A 21,113-nucleotide genomic window follows, 5' to 3' on the forward strand; every position below is an offset into this window, starting at 1 on the left:
AATTGACATACAGGGGCTGGGAAGGTAGCTCAGTGGGAGCTGCATGCATGAGGCCCTGGGTTCGATTCCTCAGCACCACATAAGCAGAAAAAGCCGGAAAAAAAAAGAAAAAGCCGGAAGTGGCGCTGTGTCTCAAGTGGTAGAGCTCTAGCATTGAGCTGAAGGACAACACCCAGGCCCAGAGTTCAGGCCCCATCACCAGCAAAAAAAAAAAAAAAAAGAAAGGACATACAGCCTCAACTGGGACCACTGCAGCCTCTCCCAGGTCGAGCACCAAGGATCTGCCCTTAGAGCCTGCCCGTGTTCCTCACTCTAAGCAGCCACAGCACAGAAAGCTTATCACCTAAAAGTGTATGTGTGGCCAGCGAGGTCTGATGTGTATGGTCGTGAAGCTCAGTGGACATCCTGTGCATTCTGCCCCTGTCGGGCACCTTTGCTGGGCAACTTGTCCCACAGGGTTTCTTGACATAACACTGAACAGAAGCCCCTGCCATGTGTGCACATGCGTGACCAGGAGCGCATCTCTCCACACGGACACTCCTGGCAGGCTGTCTGCCAGAGCCCCCTGCCCTAGGCCACTGTGGTGCTCTCGTGGCTTTCCTGCTACTCACACTGAACAAGGAGATCACGGCTGTAGCAAGCAGGCATTTGGTGTCCAGCAAGGTCTCCTCGGCAAAGAGGCTCGCCTGTTTCTGAGCCGGCCCAGAACCTAGAGGCACAGAAGGAAGCAGAGTCAAACCCTGAGGGCTCTGAGTGCAGCAGCTGGCCCTGCCCGCCAGTCCAGAGGGCTCCGCTTACCGCCACATGGGGGGACCAGGTAGTTTTCTGGGGGGGCGTGGGAGCAGTCATGAGGTCCAAAAAGAACATTCTCCAGTCTCTGCAAGGAGAAGCAGAAGGGCACATGTGAAGTCCGTACGCAGGCCGTCAGGTTTGTGTGCCCCTCCCACAGGTGCGAGGGCAGAGGCGGTGCCGTACCTCAGCACTGGGCAGTGCTCCACTCTTCTTCTTCCCAGCCGCGGCTTCAGACTAAGGAGGAAGGAAGGGGCAATGCAGGAAAGCTGTGTGAACTCGTTGGCACGTGCTCCCCGGCAGACTCCTTCACAGGGCTCGCAGGGACCCAGATGTCTTTCCATCCTCACATCCCTTCAGTGCCTGGCACTGCCATTTTGTGGTGCTCAAGAATTCCTTGGTGGCCGAACACGGTGCCTCACGCCTGTAATCCCAGCTACTTGGGAGGCAGAGATTGGGAGGATTGCAGTTCAGGCCAGCAGGGCAAAACGTAAGATTCCACCTCAAAAAAACACATGCTGCGGATGGGGGCACACCTCTAATTCCAGCTCTACTGGGAGGCTGTGGCAGAAGCATTGCAGTCAGAAGTTGGCCCCCAGCAAAAAGCGATAGATCTGCTAGCTGAACATTCACTAAAGCAAAGCACACTGGGGGCTTGGCTAAAGTGGTAGAGTGACTGCCGAGTTCAAATTCCAGTACCACCAAAACCAAACCACTTGGTGGATAAGAGCAGAGCTCTTTATGAGGAGAGTGACCTGAGGGTTTCCAAGGAGCTCAGATGTTCCTCCCTCCCTCCCTCCCTCCTTCCTGGTCTAGGACTTGAACTTGGTATCTGATACTTTCACTAACTGGTTCCTGCTATACCAACTGACCCATGCCTCTAACCCTGACATTCATTTTGAAATACAACTGCAAAGGTTTTTATTCCTACTTCATTTTCAATTATTTTGCTTTTTGTCAGTTGCAGGGCTTGAACTCAGGGCCTGGGCACTGTCCCTGAGCTCTTTTTCTCAAGGCTAGTGCTCTTCTACTTTGAGCCAGAGCTCCACTTTTAGTTTGCAAGTGGTTAATTGGAGATAAATCTTATGATATTTCCTGCCCAGGCTGGGCTGGCTTTGAACTGTGATCCTCAGATCTCAGCCTCCTGAGTAGCTAGGATTGCAGGTGACCAGTGCCCAGCTTCCTTTTCAATTCTTTCTGGGCCAAAAATCTTCCAAAAATTATGAATATGATTGACCATATATTGATATATCACTGCTAAACCAACACATTTGAAATATTGTAATAAAACATAAAACCAAGCCCAGGGGCTGGGAAGGTGGCCCAGTGGTAGAGTGCTTGCCTTGTTTGCATGAGGCTCTGGGTTCAATTCCTCAGCACCATACAAGCAGAAAAAGCCAGAAGTGGCACTGTGGCTCAAGTGGTGGAGTGCTAACTTTGAGCTGAAGAGCTGAGAGACAGCACCCAGGCCGAGTTCAGGCCCCACGACTGACAAAAAACAAACAAACAAACCAAGGCCAGTATGATGGTTCACACCACTATCCCAGGACTTGGGAGGTGGAGGCAGAGGAGTATGAGTTAGAAGGCCAGTCTGGCACACTTGAGTTTGAGGCCAGTCTGGGCTATCTTATGGGACTTAGTCTAAAATACAAAAACAATAAAATGCACAACCTTATAGCTTTAGTTTGGAATCTGGACATGATATTTATTTGTATCTCTCTTGAGGTAATAACAGCATTAATTTTAATCAGCTATAAATGCTAAAAACAACATGTTGCATTCTATGTAATGGTAGTATATTTATTACTACATGTGTATGTTGGGGCTGGGCAGGTGGCTCAGTGGTAGAGCGCTTGCCTTGCATGCATGAGGCCCTGGGTTCCACATAAGCAAAAAAGAAAAAAGCTGGAAGTGGCGCTGTGGTAGAGTGCTAGCCTTGAAGAGCTGAGGGACAGCGCCCAGGCCCAGAGTTCAGACCCCACGACTGGACCCACCCCCCCATGTGTATATTAATAGCACAGGCAACAAAATGGTAAATATTAAAATATTTTCAAAAAATTAAAAAAAAACACAAATCAAGAAAACACTTCCTTTATTTTATGGAATGAAGTGTTTGTTCAATGACATAATGGAAAGAAAGTAAAGTCAGTGAAGATCTTTAAATAAAAGGGAAAATCCCCAAGGGATTCCCACCTCCACCTACATTTGTCTAAGCCTCAGCGCCTCCCACCCAGATCAGCCTTTCTCAACTTCTCTTCTCTTGCAGGCCTCTCCTTCCTTCTCTTTCCTCTGAGGTTTGTATTTGGGTGAGTGGCCTTGCATCCCACCTCCACAGTAGCTGCTGTCCAGGTGATGCCTCTACAGTCCGGCTCACCTTGACACAGCTTCCTATCTCCCATTCCTAAGCTGTTTGTGTGTGCGTGCCCGTGCATGTGTTCCGGGGCTCAAGGCTAGTGCTCTACCACTTGCCACAGCTCCACTTCTGCTTTTTTTTTTTTTGGTAGTTTATTAGAGATAAGACTCTCCTGGATTTTCCTGCATAGGCTGGATTTGAACCATGATCTACAGATCTGACTCCTGAGTAGCTGGGATAACAGGCATGAGCCACCAGCACCTGGCCTCACTGGCCTTTTCTTCTGATTCTTTCTGTGCTTGCCTCAACCCTCTGTGAGGATGTGTGGACAGTGTGATCACTTCATGCCAGATCACTGCTGGTTTCCAGGGTGAACTCTCTATCCCTGGATCCCTACTCCAACTCAATCCACTGGGTTAACTGACCCCAACAACTGGCTTGGCCACTAGATATTACCAGCTCAAGTAAAGATCATAAAATAAGAAGGATGTATTCTAGTTCCTCCCTACACTATTTTTTGTGCTGGTAGTGGAGCTTGACTTCTGGGCCTCGTGCTCTCACTTGATTTTTTCATCCAAGGCTGGTATCCTAACACTTGAGCCACACCTCCACTTTTGATTTTTGCGTACTTAACTGACCAAGCTGGCTTCAAACTACGATATTCAGATCCCAGCTTCCTGAATAGCTAAAATTATAGGTGTGAGTCACTGGTGCTGCCAAATTTTACTTCTTGACTATCATACAGAATTGCAGGGGCTGGGGTTATAACTTAGTGGTAGAGTGCGTCTGCCATGTGGAGGCTGACTTCAAACCCAAGCCCTATAGAGCAATGACAGCAACAAGTAGCAGCTAAATCCAGGAAGACCCACCCACAAAATTTCAAGTCCCAGGACTCCCTTCATTTTATTTATTTATTTATTTAGTCAGTTGTGGGGCTTGAACTCTGGGCTTGGGTGCTGTCCCTTAGCTCTTCAGCTCAAGGCAAGCGCTCTACCACATGAGCTACAGCGCCACTTCCAGTTTTCTGGTGGTTTATTTAAGATAGGAGTCTCACGGTCTTTCCTGCCCGAGCTGGCTTTGAACTGTGATCCTCAGATCTCAGCCTCCTGAGTAGCTAGGATTACAGGCGTGAGACACCAGTGCCCGGCTCCCTTCCTTTAGAAAGGAAGACATGAGCCCCAGTGGTCAGGTGCTAGCCAACAAAGAACAGGCCTGTTGGGTTGGGTGGCAGCCCTCGAAGAAATTGTCAATTTCTCACCTTGAGCAGGGGCATCTCCCGAGCCTGCTGGACTAAGAGATGCATCTCATTGATCTGCTGTCGGACAAGGGGTGGAACTGGGTTGCAGCAAGCTATGATGCCCTGAGGTTCCCTGAGGACAAGGAAGGACACACATAACTTATCAAAAAAGCAGCGCCTTTAAAAGGCTCCCAAGTAAGTGTAGGGACTGAGCAAAGCCAGAGGGCCATGGCCAAGCTGAGGACCATAAAATCAGATTGTGTCAGGGCAGCCTGGCCAGCTATGTGCATGCATGCTCCTTGCTGTAGCAAGCTCCACAAGGATTCCTGATTTGCAAGTGGAAAGAGGTAGAGATAAGCCCCTAGCATTGCTGAGCCTCAATTCTGCAGGGCATTAACATCAAGCTGTGGATTTGTATTTCTGCTTATATTTAACATTATGCTGAAAATCATGAGACTATAAAAGAGAAGAACTGCAGATGAAAGAAACAGACATTTTCTTTTTTGGTCAGTCATGGTGCTTGAACTCTGGGCCTGGGAGCTGTCCCTGAGCTCTTCAGCTCAAGGCAAACGCTCTACCACTTGAGCCACTGTGCCACTTCTGGTTTTCTGGTGGTTTACTAGAGATAAGAGTCTTACGCACTTTCCTGTCTGGGCTGGCTTTGAACCACGATCCTCAGATCTCAGCCAACTGAGCACTAGGATTACAGGTGTGAGCCACTGGCACCTGGCTGACATTTTTACAGGTTCAGACTTACCCTGACCTGGACATGAGGCAAAACCCCTAAAACATCCCATTCAGACATTTTCCTTCTAATGTGGCAGCCCTTGGCAAGGACGCTGGATTCCCTGAACTTGCTACCTTCCAAGATGGAGCACTAAGCTGGGCGCTGGTGGCTCACGCCTGTAATCCTAGCTACTCAGGAGGCTGAGATCTGAGGATCGCGGTTCAAAGCCAGCCCGGGCAGGAGAGACCATGAGACTCTTATCTCCAATAAACCACCAGAAAACCGGAAGTGGCACTGTAGCTCAAGTGGTAGAGCGCTTGCCTTGAGCTGAAGAGCTGAGGGACAGCGCGCAGGCCCAGAGTTCAAGCCCCACGACCAACAAAAAAAAAAAAAAAAGATGGAGCATTAGTCCTCCGAGTCAACAGAACGCCTCTACTGATGAAGCAGAGCACACCACTCGGCTCCCACACTTACTTAGGCAGTTCTTCAGCTATCTTTAGCATCATATGGTTTGGCAATACATATCTGAAAGAAAAAAAAATACACAACAGCATCATATCAGATCCAGCTAACAAGTTCCACTAAATGCTACATAATGCAGCAGATAAACAGCCTTCACCACAAGAAAAGAGAAAAGAAAAAAGGCCCTATTTCCCCTTAGCAGGGTGCCTCAATCCAGAAGCCTTACCCGTAACTCTCATCCTCCCTACGAGCAGTTTTGTCCCTCCAGGAAAATAGCAGCTGAAAGGCGGCCAACTGCTGCGAGTTCAGATGCTTCTTCTGCTTCCGATATAGCTCAAGGTAGGACTCATCCGTGAAGAGGGGTTTGACAAATTTCTGCAAAATGTTAGGAAATATCAAGAGCCATGTGGCTGGGTTCGCAGTCTAGTGCAGGGTGCTTGCCTAGCATGCATGAGGCTCAGGTAGAGTCTCAGCACTAAACAAATACAAAAACAACATAGCCAAAATTGTGCCCTGAGCTCTTCAAAATGTTTGGCTCTTGCATAAAGTAAGAACTAGAATCAGGCTGGGGTCTGTGTGGCTCTGACCACACTGTACCCTGAGTGTTGGGTCTGTGCGGCTGACAACATCATACCTTAAGGCACAGGTCCCTGCTCCGCTGCCACACCATTTGCAGCTGGGTGGGCTGGTCGTTGCCTCGCTCCCACAGTTCCAGCCTCATTTTGTCGTAAATGTAAAGCAGGTAATGAGTGTCGTCCCGGGCATAGTTGAGCATTTCTTCTGGCAGGGGGCTAGAGTTCCAACAAAGGACATGGCTTCCGTGACTGCTCCTTTGCAGCGACCCTCCTGTCTACTCAAGGAGTGCATTCTGATTTCAAAGATTCTTTTGTTTTTTTGGTCGGTCATGGGGCTTGAATTCTGGGCTTGGGCGCTGTCCCTCAGCTCTTCAGCTCAAGGCAAGCGCTCTACCGCTTGAGCCACAGTGCCACTTCTGGTTTTCTAGTGGTTTATTGGAGATAAAGAGTCTTACGGACTTTCCTGCCCGGGCTGGCTTTGAACCGCGATCCTCAGATCTCAGCCTTCTGTGTAGCTAGTATTACAGGCATGAGCCACCGGTGCCCAGCACAAAGATTCTTACTGCTCCCCCAAACATTCTTCTCTAGCCAATACCAGGGATACACCAGCACTCCCTGTACCTCAGTATGACAAACCTTCACCTCTTGGGCATACCAGTCTCATCTGTGAACTGGGGATGGGCACAGAAATGTGGTGTGGCAGAGGACAGCATCCCTCAGCATACCGCCTGTGCATGGCATGGACCCAGGGCCCAGTCACAGGAAGTGGTTTTCAGAGTACAAACTTCCTTCTTATATTTGGGCTTTATTCATTTTCCTACTTAGAAGTTCTGGTGTGAGGGGAAGGGAAGAAAGCTCAGAGGACTTTCCTGTGTCAGCTGCAGTGCTGAGAAAGAAGCAGGCTCCCAGCAAGCACAGCCAAGTCCCTGCACCTTAGCCTCCTCTCACACCTCTCACATAATCACCCCCCCCCCAACTGCAGGCTGATATCAACTGGGCATGCCTTTTTGATCACTATCTCTAAGAGGCAGTCTACTGCAAATTCCCCACTAGCATCCTAAAATGTCCCATTGTTCTGTACCACAGAACACATCCGGGGGTCCAACGCCATTCGCGTCCAGTTCAAACACACTGAAGACTGAACACGTGTCTCCAGGAATGAGGCCAATAAGCCTGCAGCTTTCCTCTGCCACCCACCGTTCCTTATCATGCACAGACTGACCGGATCCTCCAGTCCGCTAGCTGGTACTGCTTGTTGGCCTCCACACCACAGTAGAGCCGCAGCAGGTGATCAAGTGAGTGTCGGCCTAGGTTGAGAAGGCGTGCTGCCTGGTGAGTGTCAAACATGTTCACCACATACAACCCGAAGTCCTTCTGCAGCCACTCGATGTCAGAGTCGGCACCGTGGAAGACCTACACACAAAAAGCCGTGCATGCACCTCACACCAGCACAACTTACAGCTCTGTTACCAGACACTGAAACCAGAAGCCAGTGGGACTAAGATGTGCATAGTTTTACATGTTACTATTAATCTGGGATGTAGCCTTAGTGTATAATCTTACTTGCGTAGCGGTAAGGCTGAAGCTGCTTCCAGCCCACTGACAAACACACTCTTCTAGCTTGAGTGTCTTTAGTTTAAGCAATTCTGATGTTGTAGGCTCTTGTAGCAGCTTAGCACACGGAACCTTAAGGTAGGAGCTGAGGCAATTCCTCCTAGAGTTGGAACTGCCCAGCAGGAAGCACTGCGTCCTGCCTCACAGGTGGGAGCCATTGGTGCTGGCTCACCTTCACAATAGCTGGGTCCGTGAGGCTTTCGTTGAGAATGTACATGTCACTGCGGAGCTCCAGCGTGTCTATGATGAAGTCTTCTGTTCGGGTGGAAATTTGCATCAGGCAGGTCAGTCCTAGGAAGCTCCGGTAAGAGTGATGCTACACAGGGAGACCAAAGGAAGATTCTGTTATAGGCAGAACCCAAAGGCACAATGCCTCTGGTCATGTGATATAGGATTTATTGAAATGAATTCCAGGAAATGGAAACAAGAGGTGAAAAAAAAAAAAGCGCGCCGGTGGCTCAGGCCTGTAATCCTAGCTACTCAGGAGGCCAAGATCTGAGGATCATGGTTTGAAGCTAGCCCAGGAGAAGTCTCTGTGAGACTTTTATCTCTAATTAACCACTCAAAAACCGGAAGTGGCACTGTGCTTCAAAGTGATAGAGCATTAGCCTTGTGCAAAAAGAGCTCAGGGACAATGCCTGGGTTCAGAGTTCAGGCCTCATGACCCATAACAAAAATTAAATAAACAAAAGTATGGTGCTAAAGTACACAGAAAGAGGCAAGAGTGGAAAAAAGATTCTTTAGGCTTTCCTTTTCTTCTTTTCGTCTGGGGTTTGAATGGACCTTGTACATGGTAAACACATACCCTACTGCGGAACTACCCTAGCCCTTCCTTTACTGATTTCAAAAAGCCAACTACAGAGCAAAACTACATGATGAGAGAGATTTAAATTATTGCTAATTTTACACTTCTTCAGTAGGTGAGCTCACAGAAAATATAAAAATTTAATTAATTAGAACATACCTCCAAGTCTACGGCAAATTCCTGACAATTTAGGAGCTTCTCATTGAGCTCCACGAGCTGGTCCAGAGAGGAAACAAAGCAGCAGGGTGTTTCTTCTACAGGTCTATATAACTGAATCAGTAAAGGGTATCAAGAAAGAGAGAGGAACATTAAAAACGATTCCCACTAAAATACAAAGTAAATTATGAGTCCAGGGAATGACCCAAAGCCACACCCCTCCCCCGCCCCCAAGATCGTCTGAGGGACATCAAGATTACATGAGGTCATTGGTGTGACTGATTCTTCTTTCCATGCCACTCAAGACCCAGTGTAACTAAGATGGGGAACTCACCTGTGGCTCTGGCTTCTGAAGCACAGAGTCTGGTGGAGTGAAGTGGTCCAGTTCATACTGATAAGGGTGTGCAAACCTGCATAAAATGAAACAAAAAAAACTTGATGAATCCTGTAATTCTCAAAAGAAACCAACTACTCCAATATAAAGTAAAAACAAATGGGAAAAGACCACTGTGACTATCTTCCCTTGATAAAAGCATGGTAACTACAAATAAATCAGAGGATCTTGATCATCCTTATAAGATGATCATTAAAATGCTAGTCATAGCCAGGCGCTGGTGGCTCATGCTTATCCTAACTGCTCAGGAGGCTGAGATCTGAAGGTCATGGTTCAAAGCCAGCTCAGGCAGGAAAGTCTGTGAGACTCTTTTTTTTTTTTGTCGGTCGTGGGGCTTGAACTCTGGGCCTGGGCGCTGTCCCTCAGCTCTTTAGCTCAAGGTGAGCGCTCTACCACTTGAGCTACAGCGCCACTTCCAGTTTTCTGGTGGTTTATTGGAGATAGGAGTCTCACGGTCTTTCCTGCCCGGGCTGGCTTTGAACTGTGATCCTCAGATCTCAGCCTCCTGAGTAACTAGGATTACAGGCGTGAGCCACCAGTGCCCGGCAAGACTCTTATCTCCAATATACCACCAGAAAACCAGAAGTGGTGCTGTGGCTCAAGTGGTAGAGCACTGGCTTTGAGTTGAAGAGCTCAGGGACAGTGCCCAACCCCAGAGTTGAAGCCCCATGACCACCCCCCCAACAACAACAACAACAACAAAAAAACTCTAGTCTTACATTTTTTTTTGGGGGGGGGGTGAGGTCCCAGTCCTGGGGCTTGAACTTAGGGCCTGAGCATTGTCCCTGAGCTTTCTTTGCTCTCCAGCTTTTTGGTAGTTAATTGGATGATGAACATATAATCCCTTGTGGGTTTGAATAACATGTCTCTGTTTTGGTGCCGGTATGTAGGGGCTTGAACTTGAACTCAATTAACACTTACATGTCCTGCTCAACTTGCTGGGTTCGCTGCTGATGGATGAAATCTGCCAGGGCTGGGGGTACATCCAAGTCCTCAGGACGATCCTGGGGCCGTTCCCGCCTTTCTTTTGAGAGAGCTGGAGACCCAAACAAGACACCATCACACAGGGACTGGGACCTCTGTGTCTTTTCTAGTTTGGGAGGGGGAAGTTATCCAAGAGGTCCCTGCCCTTTGCTAGTGGGGAGCAGAATTCCTTGGATTGAAGGAAAGGCTCAAATGTTTACTCACCCTGAGGGAGGGGCTTCTGAGCATTAGGCTTGATGAAAATTTTAGGAAGAAACGGTGTGTTGGAATTGTCAATTTTCTCTCGAAACTTGAGCTGAGGTCGGATGATGTTTTTTGCATGAAGCAGTCGGAACGTTTCAGATTTTGTTTTTTTGCCATATTCTCCTGCCTAAGATCAATGCATAATACATGCTTTAGCACATAGCAGCTTGGTGAATTAGAAAAATAAACTCCAACTCGTGTCTTCAGAGGAGACAAGAACATTCCATCAGCCAGACAATGTAAGGGTAATGAGTGCAATGTGGAAAAAGAAGGTGGAATTAGAGTGTGTCTGTTCCCAACAACAACTCAAAGGGACAGTGGCCAGTTCTGTGTTCATCAAGCTACAATTAGAATGAACAAAAGCCCAGCCATCAAGCTGACAGCAGGGGCTCTAGTTTACCAAGGCCTCACCTTCCGGTTCCAGCTGGACACTATGGTTTTAGGCACTTGCAAGCCTGCAGGAAGGACAGGCTGCTGATGCTTATTCACGCCTGATGCTTCATCCAGCAAAATACCCTAACAATGAAAGAAGCAATAAAAATTTTTTTGAGGTTAAAAAAAGTTAATTACCTGACACTGTGATCACAGAATTCTGACTACAGGAGTAATGTACGTATCAAAATATAATATACACTATAAACATACATAGTTTTTGTCAGTTCCTCCCGACCCTTGACTGACTCTCTTGTTAGCTCTAAATTGGACTGAAAATCCAAAATAACTTAGAAGCCTTTTAGATATAGGTGTGCAGGGTTGGGAGAAGAGTTTAGTAGTAGTGTTTGCCTAGCATTCAAGAAGCCCTGTCAAGGCAGATTTGGAACATGAGTCTGAACACTACTAGTAGCAGAAGCATAGCCAGGTTACAGCCGACTGGCATACAGGCCCGTAGAGAAGACCTCATGGGTCAGGCAAGATTTCAGTGTCCCAAAGACTGTCACAGGCTGCAGGTCAGGTTTATTTTGGATGACCTCTGTGTATTTCCATAATGTTTTGGTATAGAATTAGGCCTAATGGATAGTATGTTAGGCAGAATAATATAGAGCTTCCTACTATTCCTGTAGGTTGATGTGCTTGTTGACAGTGTAAATAGTAAAAGCAGCAGAGACTTCCCTCCCCTCTCATCCTGGGACTTGAACTCAGGGCCTAGGCTCTGTCCCTGAGCTTTTCTGTGCTCGAGGCTAGTGCTCTACCACTTGAGCCACAGTGCCACTTCTGGCTTTTTCTGTTTATGTGGTATTGAGGAATCAAACCCAGGGCTTCATGCATGCTAGGCAAGCACTCTACCACTAAGCCACATTCCCAGCCCAGGCCTCTTCTCTCGCAATACAAACAGGATCTGTGTATCTAGAAGATAAAAAGTGTAATCAGACTCATGAAAAACAGGCTTCCACAGGGGGGGATTTTTCTCTTTTCTTTAGTGGTACTGGGGCTTGAACTCAGGGCCCTGGAATTATGAAACAAGTGCTCTGCCACTTGAGCCACATCTACAACCCCATTATATTTTGAACAACTATAGTTGTTTTGAGTAAGAAAACATTAACTAACCAGAGGAATATTCTTTCTGGTGGGAAATGCTAAACTCTTTTCATTTTCTATCTAAAGTGCCTGGGTCTCCCTTTGTGCACTGATCCGCGGCTCTTCACTTGTTAGTTGGGTATGTGGTAGAATACTCACCACTCTCTCTAGAATCACATCATTGGTATCCACTAGCAAGTCAAATTTGTCCTCCAATTCAGTCACTTTACTTTGATCTTTAATGTTACTGCGACACCCATGGTACTGCATTACCCTACTCATGCTGAGGGGAAAAAACAAAACAAAAAAACTCAAGGTCAGATTGTATACCTTATTTCATCAGCTTACAGGCTGGGAGAATACTCAAGTGAGTTGACTCAGTTGATTTATCACATTCTTTGATGAAACTAAAGAAATTTACAGACTTATACCAACCTTTGAGAAACAACACTTAGGGGGAAGGGGATGAGGGTGCAGCTCAGTAGCAGAGTATATGTGTAGCATGAACAACGTCTAGGGTTCCATCCCCAGAATCAAATGAATAAATAAATACAGTCTGAGTGGTGTCCCGGGAGCTCATGACTATAATCCTAGCTACTTAGAAGGTTGAGATCTGAGAACTGAGGTTTGAAACCATCCTGGGTAGACAAATCCTCAAGCCTCTTTTCTCCAATTAAGCATGTAAAAATTGGAAATAGAGGTGTGGCTCAAGTGGTAAAGCACCAGCCTTGAGCATGAGACCCAGAGTTTACAAAAAGCAAAAGCAAAAACAAACAAAAAAACCACGGCCTGTATGTTAATGGCAAGGTTGAATGTAAATCTGAGTTATGATTTTAAAATGTAAAAACAACACATACACCCCCTCTACACACACCCAGTTGTGTGGCCTTGAACAATTCACTAGTCTTACCCAGACTTGTTTTCTATTTCTTTTTTCTTTTTTTTTAATTTTATTTTATTTTATTTGTGAACATACTGTACAGAGGGGTTACAATTGCATGGGCAGGATAATGCGTACATTTCTTACCAAGCATTGCAGCCTCCTCCTTTGTTTACCCTTCCCATCCCTTCCCAGCCTCCCCCCTCCCCCCCATAGACTTGTTTTCTTTATCTGTTAATTGTAGAAAGAAATTATCCAAATAAAAACTTTTCTTTCTTTTTCTTTGGTTGGTTGTGGGGCTTGAACTCTGGGCTTGGATGCTGTCCCTCAGCTCTTCAGATCAAGGCTAGCACTCTACCTACTTGAGCCACAGGGCCACTTCCAGTTTTCTGAGTGGTTTATTGGAGATAAGAGTCTCACGGACTTTCTTGCCTGGATTGGCTTTGAACCATGATCCTCAGATCTCAGCTTCCTGAGTAGCTAGGATTATAGGTGTGAGGCACTCTGGTGCCAGCTCTTTTCTTTTTGTAGGTTGGAGCCCAGGACTTAAACTTGGTATGTGATGTTTTAGCTCAATGGCTAGTGCTTGAGCGCTCTACCAACTGAGCCATGCCTCCAACCCTGACAATGCTTCTTTAAATACTAAAAAAAATATGATAGTATGTAAACAATATATGCTGCCTTCGTTGTTTTAATGTGTCAAATCTGGGAGCTTTTCTAATTAGTTACCACATAACAGTTAAAAATCTGTTGTGTATTATCTGTCCTAATACACTTTTTTTTTTTTTTGTGCTGGTCTAGTGGCTTGATCTCAGGGTCTGGCCACTGTCCCTGAGTTTTTTTGCTCAAAGCCACTGTTCCATTTCTGGCTTTTTGGTGGTTGAGATCCTCAGATCCCAGCCTCTGGAGCAGCTAGAATTACAAACGTGAGCCACCAGTGACCTCATACACTTTAAAAAAAATTCCTTTTGGTTATTATAAAGGTGATGTATGCTGGGCGCTGGTGGCTCACGCCTGTAATGCTAGCTACTGAGGAGGCTGAGATCTGAGGATCACAGTTCAAAGCCAGCACAAGCAGAAAAGTCCATGAGACTCATCTCCAATTAACCACTAGAAAACCGGAAGTAGCGCTGTGGCTCAAGCGGTAGAGCAGTGGCCTTGAGCTGAAGAGTGCAGGGATAGTGCCCAAGCCCAGAGTTCAAGCCCCACAACCAACCAAAATAAAAAAAAGTGATGTATAGAGGAGTTATAGTTTCATAATAAGGTAATAAGTACATGCCTTTCTGGACAATGTCACTCTTTCCCAGTTTTTCACTAAAAAAGACAGTATACTTTCTAAAAGTTAAACTAAAATTTTACAAAGTAGCATTTCTCTAATGAAAATATTTTATATCATTTTCACATTCTATTATTGTTTATAGCAAAAACATGTTTCAGGAGAGCAAATTTAGGTCAAATTAGCTTCCTTTTTATGTATGTTCACTTCTTTCACTAATATGGGGCAATGATATACAGTACTTACCACTGGAGCAACCTGTCTCCCTGTGTTTCACAAAATGCCTGGAAGCCAGGAAAACTTCGGTAAAAGTCATACTCATCGCCAAACTGTGGTAGGCCTCCAGAGGCCTTAGTGACCGCCACCACAGAGCTAAGAGCAAACTGTCAAAATCCAGAAAAGAAGGTACATATTTAAACATGGATCTCATTCATTCAGCAAATCGATTTCTTAAGGGTGGGGGGAAAGTCTATTTGCGTATATTGTTGGCTACATCAAGTGCTAAATATATCCAATCTACATCCATCCAACAAACATTCAGAGTGAGTCTACCTAAATTCCATTCCGGGCCCCGAGGGTTCAATGGTGAACACAAAACTAAGTTTGGAGCTAAAATTCTCTCTCCCCTTCACCCCCCCCCCGGCTTTTTAGGCAAGTACTGGGGCTTGAACTCAAGGCCTGAGGGCTGTTAGCTTTTCTGCTCAAGGCTGGTGCTCTACCATTTGAGACATAGTTCCACTTCCAGCTTTTTTTTTTTTTTTTTTTTTGCTGATAAACTGGAGATAAGACTGTTACGAGGGCTTTCCTGCCCGGGCTGGCTCGGGAGCTTTGTAAGGGTTATTTATGCCCGAGGTTAAGACCTGGATCTACGTGTGTCCATGGTTAAAGCTGAAGAGCGGGTACAGGAGAACGCTGGGAGGGAGCCGGGGTGGCGGTCGGGCCAGGGTGCGGGGCCCCGGGGCCGAGGCCCGGGAGGAGCCTGGGCGGCCGGGCCCCGCGAGCCCCGGAAGCCCCGGCCTGGTGGTGGCGCTGCGGCCGACCCCGCGAGGCCCCGGGCCGGCTTCCGGCCAGGACGGGCGGCCCCCGGAGCCCGCTGGGTCTCCGCAAACTCACCTTCACGAAGCTGTCTGCGTCCGGGAAGCCGGGCAGCACCATCTCCCCGTCGGAATCTGTCGCGCTGGTCGCCGACGAAGCTTGGGGATCCCGAGGGCTGGGAGGCGCCATCTTTCCAGTCCGCAGAGTTCGTCTCGCGAGAGCGCGCCGGCGCGGGTCCCGCGCAGCACGCATGCGCGCTGGGCGTCCTGGGGCGCCCGCGGGAAGGGGTGGGAGCGCGGAGATCCGAGCGCTCTTCCCCACCCAGGGCGCGGCGGGATTAGCTGGGATTACCGGCGAGCCGCTGGGCGGGCCGGGTGGTTCACGCCGGTAAACCCTGCTACTCCAGGGGCTGAGATCTGGAGGAGGACTCCCATGGCCGGTCGGAGGTGTGGCTCACGCGGCAGAGTGCTGGCTTGCAGCCGGGGACGCTGACACGCGCCAGGGCGACTGCACACGGTCTCCCAGTCATCCACGCATCCTTCCTTCACACAGGTTACCGAAACCACTCAGGACCGGAGGGTCAGACTGCTCTGCAGGACCTCCGTCGCTGCTCTTCGGCCTTTGGTATTTCATCACCACAAAGCTACACTTGGTTTAGACAAAACTTAAAATTTGTCATGCTAAGGAATCTGAACGACCTGATAGTCACCATTTTCCCCCCTCAGTGTATTCATTCTATTGGCGTTATCTTCCGTAAAGATAACATCACTGCAGGCATTTCATCTGGAACCGAGGACATTATGTTAATCCTTTTCTTTTTTTAGGGTAGGCAATAGGTGATAATATAGGCTGTAGAGAATCTAAGATTACTATGAGACCTTCCAGGTATATTAAAATTATTGTTAGGATTGCCATTAGGATTTAAAATAATCTTTTTTTTGGGGGGGGGCAGTGCTGGGGATGAAACTCAGGTAGTAGTTAAGATGTAAGAGGAGGAAATACAATATGAAAGATGACCTTGTTCAAAGTACTGTGTACATCATAGATGCATAGAATTAGCACGATATCCTGTATATTAACATATCCTAATAAAAGCTAATGAAATAAAAATATAACAGTGGGTAAAGAAACATAGGAAGTGGTGCATGGCTATTAGTACATTGATCTACCTACCTACCTATCCATATGAGTGTGCATGTGCATGCTAGTACTGGGGCTTGAATTCAGGGCCTATGTGCTATCCCTTAGCTTGTCAGGGCTGGCACTCTCCTGCCTGGACTGGCTTTAGATGACAGGCTTAAGCCACTAATGCCTAGCTAGTCTTTTTTTTTTTTTCCCCAGGGCCTGGGCACAGAGCTTTTTTGCTCAAGATTAGTTCTCTACCATACCACTTGCGCCATAGCTCCATTTCTGGCTTTTTGGTCTCACACTTTCTTGCCGGGACTGGCTTTGAACTATGATTCTCAGATCTCAGCCTCCTGGGTATCTAGGATTACAGGTATAAAGCACTGGTCCCCGGCCAGTCTGGCTTTTTGATTGTTAATTGGAGGTGGAGGTTTGCCTGTTTTTCTGCTGCCCCAGCTAGTTTTGAATGGATGCCTGGCAAGATATGTATAGTTTTAAGTCCTGGATTTCCTTGTTGTTCCCTTTATTCTCCATTGACCACCAAGCCATACATGCTGAGCCATGAGGCCCACCCATAAGATTTGGTGGGTGGGTGGTTTCTTGCATGCTTGTGTGCTGCAGGTCTCAGACTTTTATTTTATTTTTGGGTCCGGTCCTGGGGCCTGAACTCTGGGTGCTGTCCCTCAGCTCTTCAGCTCAAGGCTAGCGCTCTACCAGTTGAGCCATAGCGCCACTTCTGGCTTTTTTCTTTTTGCTTATGTGGTGCTGGGGAATCGAACCCAGGGCCTCAGGCATGCAAGGCAAGTGCTCTACCACTGAGCCATCTTCCCAGTCCCTCAGACTTTTAAATCTTGGTGCTGGGTAATTCCTTTGTTGCCAGGAATGTCCCCAGTTGCTTCATGTGCCATTCCTTAAGATTCATCCCAAGTGGCCTCTTTCCTTGAGGTTCTCCTGGGTTGCTAGGGAATTATCACTTCAACCTGTGGGCTCGCTCCTTTCAGTACTTTGGGGTTGGTGGCCTCTGTTTTCTCTGCGGTATTACACTGTCCTTGTCTTCTTTGTAGTCCCTAGTAGTAAATATTAATAACACTGGAGGGTGTGCGTGTACGCATAATATAGTGCTGGGAACAAAACCCAAGACCTTGTGGATATCAGGCAAGTAGTCTACTGTCCCTTTTAGAATTTTTGTCAGTTTGGGGCGGGGGGGGGGGGGGGGGGGGGGGGGGGGGGAGGTGGGAGGGAGGCAGAGTTTGGGAGGCACAGCAGGGAGGCTCGGCCAGGGAGGCCCAGCGTTTCAGTATGGGGGGGGGGGGGGAAGGGGACTTTGAACTCAGGGCCTCATCACTGTCCCTGAACTCTTTTGCTCAAGGCTAGCACTCTACCTCTTGAACCATTTTCAGTTTTTGAGTGGTTAATTGGAGATAGTCTCATGGGACCTTTTTGGCCCAGGCTGGTCAAATTGTGATCCTCAGATCTCAGCCTCCTGAGTAGCTGGGATTACAGGTGTGAGCCACCAGTACCCAGTTTCCTTTTTAGAATTCACTAAAAACTATGAATTAAAACTCAGTCATGTGCATGTTTTTAAAATTCTGATGTCATTTATTGGCACAAAAAACAATTCTGATACAACGTGATGTCTACACGATGCTGCCCCTATACTTTGTGCATGTAGTTACTTCCTCACGGGCCCCACCTGTTCCAGTAAATCTCCCTCCGAGTTCAGCTCCTCCAGGGTGGACCTTGTGCTCAGAGTCCCTGCTCCGGGCATAGTGCTCAGCTCTTGCTGAGCGCAGGACCGGAGTGGGCTCCACTGTGCTATGAGCCCCTGTGCCCCTTTTGGTGGGGAGATCCTGCACTGAAGGGAGTCGCAGCATCTCTCAGTCAGTTGTCACCCATTTTGGCCCATCCTCCAAATGCTGCTACTGTCCAGGGACACTGAGGTAAGAGGGTGGGCGGAGCACTGAAGGCCGCTTCTCTTCTTTACAGTCCAGGATGGACTGTGCTGAGTCTGCTGTGCCCCGCTGACAGGGATGACCAGGCTGGTCTGTCAGTAAGTGCTTACAATGAGCTCTCTTGAGTTAAGTCAAAACCCGTATTTCTAAGTTATGGATCTTCTGTTCCCCCCAAATCAATGGCTTGATGTATGTAGTATTATTGTGTTTCACTGTCTGGGAACATAATCAAGCCTTGTGTTTCTGACCTTATCTTCTTCAACAGCAGCTAGAAAGTTGGTTCAAACCAACTTGGAGTATACAGTAGTTCTTTTCATTTACATTTCAAAATGTTGAATTAGGTTGAACTTTCTGACCACAGTTTCAGTTTAGTGGAAGCACAGACCGAAGTATGAAAGCCTCAGAGGAGACGCTGTGGCATGCTGGGGCTCCTGCTACCAGAAGGGACACCTAGGAGGACAGACAGCAAAGGACCAGTTTAGCAAGCTGAGCCTCTGCACAGCTCTGCCTGCATCCCACCACCCACCTGACAGTCCTGAGACTTCTTCCCTGAGCTTCCCAGCTCTCAACGTGACATCTCCTGTGGAGGGCTGGCGCTGATGAGATCCCTCAAGGATGCTTTCTGCATCTCCTCTCTCAAGTTTCTGCCTCTAAACATGCCTCAGCAATCAGCTATGGGATGCCTGGGGTCCTGAAGGCTAGACTCTCAGATCATCTGTCTTTTCATCTTCCTCTCTCTGTCACTGATCTGGGGTCTTTTCCTATGTCCTTTTTGTCTCTGAAGTATAACAAAAATCTTGATGAAACCTCACAAACTAACAGGCAGTCTATTCTAAGCCATTGTTTGAAATGCAATTTTTTTTGGGGGGTGCCATTTCTGGGGCTTGAACTCAGGGCCTGGATGCTGTCCTTGAGCTTTTTTTTTTGCTCAAGGCTGGAGCAATGGCTTGAGCCATTGCTCCACTTCTGAGTATATTGTTCCCTGTGCTGGCTTCATAGGGTGACCCTCAGATCTTAGCCTCATGAGTAGCTAGGAGGACAGGTGTGAACCACCAGCATCCTGCTTCTTGATGCAATGTTAACTGAGTTTGGTGTTGCCCTCCAAATTTCTATTTCCTCCCCTGTGAAACAAGAAGCACAGCTGGTGAGCATGAGCTCTGCAGCTCTAACTGTCCTGGGGCTACTCGGGCCAGCTTTGGCTCCAAGGTTGGGAACAGGGTTGGGCCCTCACTGCTGATGCACTCACCAGCCAATGTAGCACTGGCAGAGGTTTTCATGGGATGTGGCTTGTTTAATGAGCAGCTCTACTTGTGTTGGAACATCCAAGGTGTCATCATGAGAGAAGTCTCGACCTGAGGAAGAGAAGTGTAAACACCTGCACCTGCTACCACCAACACATTCCTAGTTCCTTCTGGTCAACTTTCTGTCGTGGATAGGCTGGTGCTCCACCGCCTGCGTGTGCCTGGTCGGGGAGGTCTTGTGTTGAAGGGCAGCTCTGGAATGGGGGGCCTTTTTCCAGGATAGTTTCTGAGCATATAGTGGTATAGGTGCTGATCAATGTCACTTGACTAAAAAACTAAAGGCATGGCTGGGAAGGTGGCTTACTGGCAGAGCGCTTGCCTAGCATGTATGAAGCCCTGCGTTCGATTCCTCAGCACCACATAAACAGAAAAAGCACCAAAAGTGGCGCTGTTGCTCAAATGGTAGAGTGCTAGCCTTGAGCTGAAGAGCTGAGGGGCAGTGCCCAGGCCCAGAGTTCAGGCCCTGTGAGTGACCCCAAAAAAAAAAAAAAGTAAAGAACTCCATGTAAAATTGGTCACCAGAAGGAGAAGCAGAGGGGGAGCCTGAGACACTCCATAAGCCATAGGAGGCTGAAGTCCAGACACCACACCCCGGATACTGCACCACTGGAGATGGGGCTGACCACCCACTCCAGGGGAGAGCAGCTCCTCTCAGATGTCCTATACCAGAAGTGCACCTGAACAAACATACGTACCCGTGAGCTTGTCTCGAACCCTATTAATAATCTGAATAGCTTTCTTATTAAGGGCTTCGGGTTTCACCAAACCGTCTCCAACTGGAATGCACAAGAGCAGAAATAGCAGCAGGATTAGCTCACCAGCACAGGTTCTATGGGGCCCCTGTTTGTCTTATCCATCATTTTCGTGGATGTTGACCAGTCCTCCTTTGTGCCCATCTTTGTCCTCAGAATACAAGGAGAAATTCATGGAGCCTTTCTTCTCCCAGGCAGATTTGTTACCTCATCTCCTTGAGCCCTCCCCTTCCCTACTTCACACGGCAGCTCCTTTCTCTCTCTCTGTTCTTTTTTGTTGTTGTTGGTCTTAGAGCTTGAACTCGGGGTTTGGGCGCACTGTCCTGAGCCTCTTTGTGCTCAAAGCTAGCAGCTATTTTCTTAATGAATTCAGTCATTGGTGCAGTTCCTCAGAGGGTGAACTTACTGAAAGAATGAATAGACTCTGGCACTGTGGTCCCTGTTTTCTTATGGGCTGGTTCCCCAAGTTCCACACTGTCCAAAATTTCTAGAGCGAAAAAAATCAATTAGAAAATTCAAACAACTTAGAAGTCATTGTCGGTGTGAGCTTTTGATTTTTCACATACTGTGCCCCTTTAACACCTGTCCTAAGGACCTCAGTGGGAGAGGAAAAAGCTTTGTGTTACTCTTTATTCATTTGTAAGTTGTTACATCTATGAATTCAATGTTCTGATGTGGAGAACAGGAACATAAATCAAAACCCTGGAGATAAAACATGTTTGGACAAAACCAGACGATAATATAAGAACACTATCTTTGAAATGGCTCACATATGTCTGAAGAGTTATTCCTCAGAAAATGTGCATATTATTTGTGGGTAGAAAAAGTCTGATATTGTCTTTAGCAGAGAAGATTCTGGCATCAAGAGTCTTGGTTAGGGGCTGGGAAGGTGGTTCAGTGGTAGAGCACTTGCCTTGCATGCTTAAGGCCCTGGGTTC

The 21,113-nt window shown here is 47.6% G+C and overlaps 2 protein-coding genes across 2 annotated transcripts in view; both read right to left on the reverse strand.

Annotated features, from left to right (window-relative positions):
* Exosc10 (exosome component 10) overlaps window positions 1-15,239 on the reverse strand; it is a 23,870-nt gene extending 8,631 nt beyond the window's left edge. Inside the window, exons 1-17 of the mRNA XM_013031831.1 lie at window positions 15,124-15,239; window positions 14,257-14,393; window positions 12,014-12,137; window positions 10,751-10,855; window positions 10,301-10,466; window positions 10,034-10,148; window positions 9,053-9,128; window positions 8,722-8,832; window positions 7,930-8,073; window positions 7,366-7,556; window positions 6,203-6,359; window positions 5,795-5,943; window positions 5,581-5,631; window positions 4,401-4,512; window positions 976-1,026; window positions 799-877; window positions 612-709 (exon numbers count right to left, since the gene is read on the reverse strand). Of these exons, the coding sequence (XP_012887285.1) occupies window positions 612-709; window positions 799-877; window positions 976-1,026; window positions 4,401-4,512; window positions 5,581-5,631; window positions 5,795-5,943; window positions 6,203-6,359; window positions 7,366-7,556; window positions 7,930-8,073; window positions 8,722-8,832; window positions 9,053-9,128; window positions 10,034-10,148; window positions 10,301-10,466; window positions 10,751-10,855; window positions 12,014-12,137; window positions 14,257-14,393; window positions 15,124-15,234 (1,977 nt within the window). The 5' untranslated portion in view covers window positions 15,235-15,239. The remainder of the gene's footprint in view (window positions 1-611; window positions 710-798; window positions 878-975; window positions 1,027-4,400; window positions 4,513-5,580; window positions 5,632-5,794; window positions 5,944-6,202; window positions 6,360-7,365; window positions 7,557-7,929; window positions 8,074-8,721; window positions 8,833-9,052; window positions 9,129-10,033; window positions 10,149-10,300; window positions 10,467-10,750; window positions 10,856-12,013; window positions 12,138-14,256; window positions 14,394-15,123) is intronic.
* Window positions 15,240-17,744: 2,505 nt separating this feature from the next.
* The window catches only part of Mtor (mechanistic target of rapamycin (serine/threonine kinase)), a 124,323-nt gene continuing 120,954 nt past the window's right edge, over window positions 17,745-21,113 (reverse strand). The window contains exons 54-57 of the mRNA XM_013031836.1: window positions 20,582-20,662; window positions 20,119-20,199; window positions 19,369-19,474; window positions 17,745-18,572 (exon numbers count right to left, since the gene is read on the reverse strand). Coding sequence (XP_012887290.1) covers window positions 18,557-18,572; window positions 19,369-19,474; window positions 20,119-20,199; window positions 20,582-20,662 — 284 coding nt within the window. The 3' untranslated portion in view covers window positions 17,745-18,556. The remainder of the gene's footprint in view (window positions 18,573-19,368; window positions 19,475-20,118; window positions 20,200-20,581; window positions 20,663-21,113) is intronic.

Source organism: Dipodomys ordii, unplaced genomic scaffold (genome assembly GCF_000151885.1).
Source record: "Dipodomys ordii isolate 6190 unplaced genomic scaffold, Dord_2.0 Scaffold6, whole genome shotgun sequence".
Classification (NCBI taxonomy): Eukaryota; Metazoa; Chordata; class Mammalia; order Rodentia; family Heteromyidae; genus Dipodomys; species Dipodomys ordii.